The 3,673-nt window shown below is 38.9% G+C and overlaps 1 protein-coding gene across 1 annotated transcript; it reads right to left on the bottom strand.

Moving 5' to 3' along the window:
- Positions 1-1,731: 1,731 nt before the first annotated feature.
- On the bottom strand, positions 1,732-2,455 carry LOC147692909 (uncharacterized). Its single transcript, XM_086936856.1, has 2 exons — positions 1,889-2,455; positions 1,732-1,776 (listed from the first exon to the last, which is right to left on the bottom strand). The coding sequence occupies exons 1-2, from the start codon at positions 2,453-2,455 to the stop codon at positions 1,732-1,734; spliced, it is 612 nt and encodes a 203-aa protein (XP_086792982.1).
- Positions 2,456-3,673: the final 1,218 nt, after the last annotated feature.

Genomic DNA, 3,673 nt, shown 5'->3' on the forward strand with positions numbered 1-3,673 from the left:
AGGTTTGATATGCTCACTTCGACCCGCCTTGCATGGCTTGCCTTGTTTATGCACACTGTTTTTTGGGTGGGATGGTTTGCTTGCTGTGTGTTAATGTTTCTTTCCTCCTTTTTCCTTAAGGGTTAGCTGGTCCTGGGTGGGGTTTTTGCGGGCCATGTTCTATTGTCTTACTGTCTTCCTTGAGAGTTGGTTTCCACCTTTTGCTGCCAACTCCCTCCCCACATTTACTTTTCCGTTATTTATCTCGTTAGCCTCCTGGCCTTTAGTTGGTTCCTCTTGGGACCTGTGTGTGGGGTTGTTTGAACTGGATAGTTGCATGAATCAGTCCTTGGGGGTGGGGTAGGGATAACTGTTGAGGTTTTTATTTCATACTTTGTTTGTTATTGTTTTTTTTTGCCGATGGTGGTACATATGAGGCTTTGGCGCTGTATGCTTGGAGCAGTGGGGCCCACTTGATCCAGTGAGTTTCTTTTCCCAGTGGGTCCTATAGGTGGTTCTTTGTCTTTTTGGTAATAGGTTACTGTAGTGAAATTAATGTGAATAAATTCCAGAAGAAAGGAATGTATTATAAGGAACTTTATTCATGAAGTGAAAGAGCTTGTGGCATGAGCAGTGCCTACGCAGAGTCATGGTGTGTTCCAAGATCTCACTCAATGACGTCAGTTATATACCCGCTAGATACTAACAGTTGTCCGCGCGCCTAGCAACCAATAGGAGTTGACAACACTATTCAACAACTAGACCTATAACATCTCCCTTTTTATGGGAGAAATAATTAAATAAATTCATACACTTTAATTGTAACAGTTGCATAGGGCTTATGCTGCAAAAAGTAAAGGAAGCGTTAATATAAAATACTTCGGTACCATTAAGCTAGGTATGACCCTAAAACTAAGTTATACTAGCACTGCCTGGTGTGGATTGTGTTTCCCAACCTATTTGAGGGAATATGATTCAATCTATACGTGGAAACATGACAGCATCTCCTTCCCTTACATATTAAACAATGACACTTGTTTCAAGTATACTGTTTTTTGAATAGTGGCATAGGTGCCAACACTTGTGAAATAATGTCCCAGAAGAGCTCTGCGTTCTTCCAATAAATTCTTAGTATTTGGAGGATATGTGTATAGGCCTCTATTTTTGGTCCAGCAACTAAGCGTAGGAAGATATGGTCTACACCGTAGCCATCCTTTTGCACGTTAACTTCTTGGGATTCTTGCAAGATGATTTAAGCAGGAAGCATCCCTTGAACTGTAGTCCGTTTTCCATTTCCACAAAATTCTTTCTTAGCCCAGTGTAGAACATCTATGTTTGAAATGAATACATTAGTCTAATGGACAAATTTATCATTTAAAACCTTTCTTGAGATAATTTCTTATAAGTTCTTCTGAACTGCTGTACTTACTATTAGCCCGATATGTTGGTATGACTTCTCTATTCTGCATGAAACCTATCCTACAACATGTCAGATTATGATTATTACTAGACCACTTATACGGTAGATAATTCATAACTGGTATTAGATGGAAGGGAAAAGAGAGGGAAGGACCCTAATCTAACACCATGGAATTGGTTATATAACAATGTTGGAACACATATTCTCATCAAAATCATCCACTACATTAATATTTGTTCTTCCGTTGTACTTTTGGTCAAATTTACCACAAACGCTTGCGAAATGCCCTACCTTTAGGCAGCTAGTACATCTTTTCTTACTTGCTGGACAACTTATGGAATCAGCTTTATGGTTAAGGGAACCACATCTGAAACATACTATAGGGGAAGAATTAGAATTATAGTTAGAACTGTAGGATTTTTCATTACTATATTCTCTTCTCCTTCTGTCGTTTACGTAAGACACACTAGAGCAAGATTCTTCATTTACCTTTGCTAATTCTTTTCTGCCTTCTAGTGACCTTTCAATGCCCTTGGCAATATCTACCACTTCAGGCAATGTAGGTTTTTTACAGGCCAGTAATCGTTCCTGAATTTTACGCTCAAAGCAATGAAACACAAATTGGTCGCAAATGTACATATCTGCCATGTCACCAAAATCGCACTTAGTGGATAACACCCTTAAACTCCCAATATATTCCTCAACATTTTCTGATTCTAATTGTTTCCTTAATGCGAATCGATGTCTGCCCACCATAATGTTCTCTTCTTCGTCGAATTGTTTTTCTAATCTTTTCACTGCCTCCTCAAACTCATCAAGGGGAATGAACTGTCCCGGAACAGGTTCATATTCTGGTAGGCTTTCAAAAATTTCCTGGCCCGCAACTCCTAGTAGTCCATAAAGAATGGCTTTTTTACGTTCGGCATCAAATTTCTTTCCATTAATCGCAACCAAATAATTTTCGAAAGCCTTGTACCATATCTTCCATTTCGTCACCGGTTTACCAGGGATTTCTAGAAAATGTGCTGGAGCATTGAAAATACTCTCGCTGGACATGACTTGACTTCCTTCCCCTGACTCTCTTTTAATAATGATATCAATTGTGAAGCAAGGTTTTGACAATTAGAATGGAATTAAAAAGAATAGCAACAGTCTATATATAATATTGTACACGGTACTCGAACAGATCCTTAAAGTTGAAATGAATGACAGGAAGAAAGTTACACTTTGAATGTGACCAATTACTAAGACAAGAAGCATAATTCATTAACGATAAGGAATTCTGTTTGTTTCCAACTTTTATGCTAACAAGTATAATTGTTTACCTAGTTTACCTTCTGTTTTGCTAAGTGTTGGAAATGCGAACTATGTTCACCTTAACTTGCTGCTGACAAAACTAAATGCTAATAAAAACAAATGGCTTTTACATAAAATATCTTTTCAAAGATGCTTTGATATATTGATATTAAGTGAAGGAAACTAATTAACAAACATGCATGCACATTTGATCATGAAATGAAAAACGTTTTAATGTACTAAAACTGATTTTTCTACTCGAAAGTTCTTTCTGTCAGTTCCCAGAGAATTGACACTTGAATGAAAGCACCTACACTTCTGAGTGGGAAGCGACGGATTTGACACAGGAATTTTATCTTCCTGGAAACAACCCCTAATCGTTTTAATTTTAATCAATGAACTCTTATTTTCTGTGGTACGAAGGGACAATGAATATTGACTTCGCTATTATCCCAGGTGAAAAACAACATACAAATCTCTGACGATACCTTGATGTTCCGGTACGTGTAAAGATGAGGCTGTGTGTTTCAACTCGGCGAACAAAATGGCGTCGCGTTGCCTACATCACAGGCGCAATGACGTGTGTACGGAGACCCTGTTGTTGCACAGCTGAGACGGTTGACAGGTGACAGTTGGATAGACGTAACCGTCAACTGTGACTGAAGTTTAGACGCGCATCACAGCACTATCTCATCGCTGCGAACACATAAGCTGACAGAAAAAGCACAATCAAAAAGATGAAACTTCTGTTTGAATGAAAAGCGCTCTGAACTTGCCTGAAAATACTCTTGAAACGGCTTAGCGAGTGCGAATGTTTCCACGTGATGTTCTTATGTCGAACACTGCCTCACACCGGAAGAACTCTATTCCACTCCAATAAATAACTTTAAGCGGCTACACAGATACAAACACTCTTCCTCATGCAGCACTTCACTGAAGAACGTTGAAAACTCCGCAGTCTGAATTCACGGCTCGAAA

This window comes from Lissotriton vulgaris, chromosome 9 (assembly GCF_964263255.1).
Source record: "Lissotriton vulgaris chromosome 9, aLisVul1.2, whole genome shotgun sequence".
Classification (NCBI taxonomy): Eukaryota; Metazoa; Chordata; class Amphibia; order Caudata; family Salamandridae; genus Lissotriton; species Lissotriton vulgaris.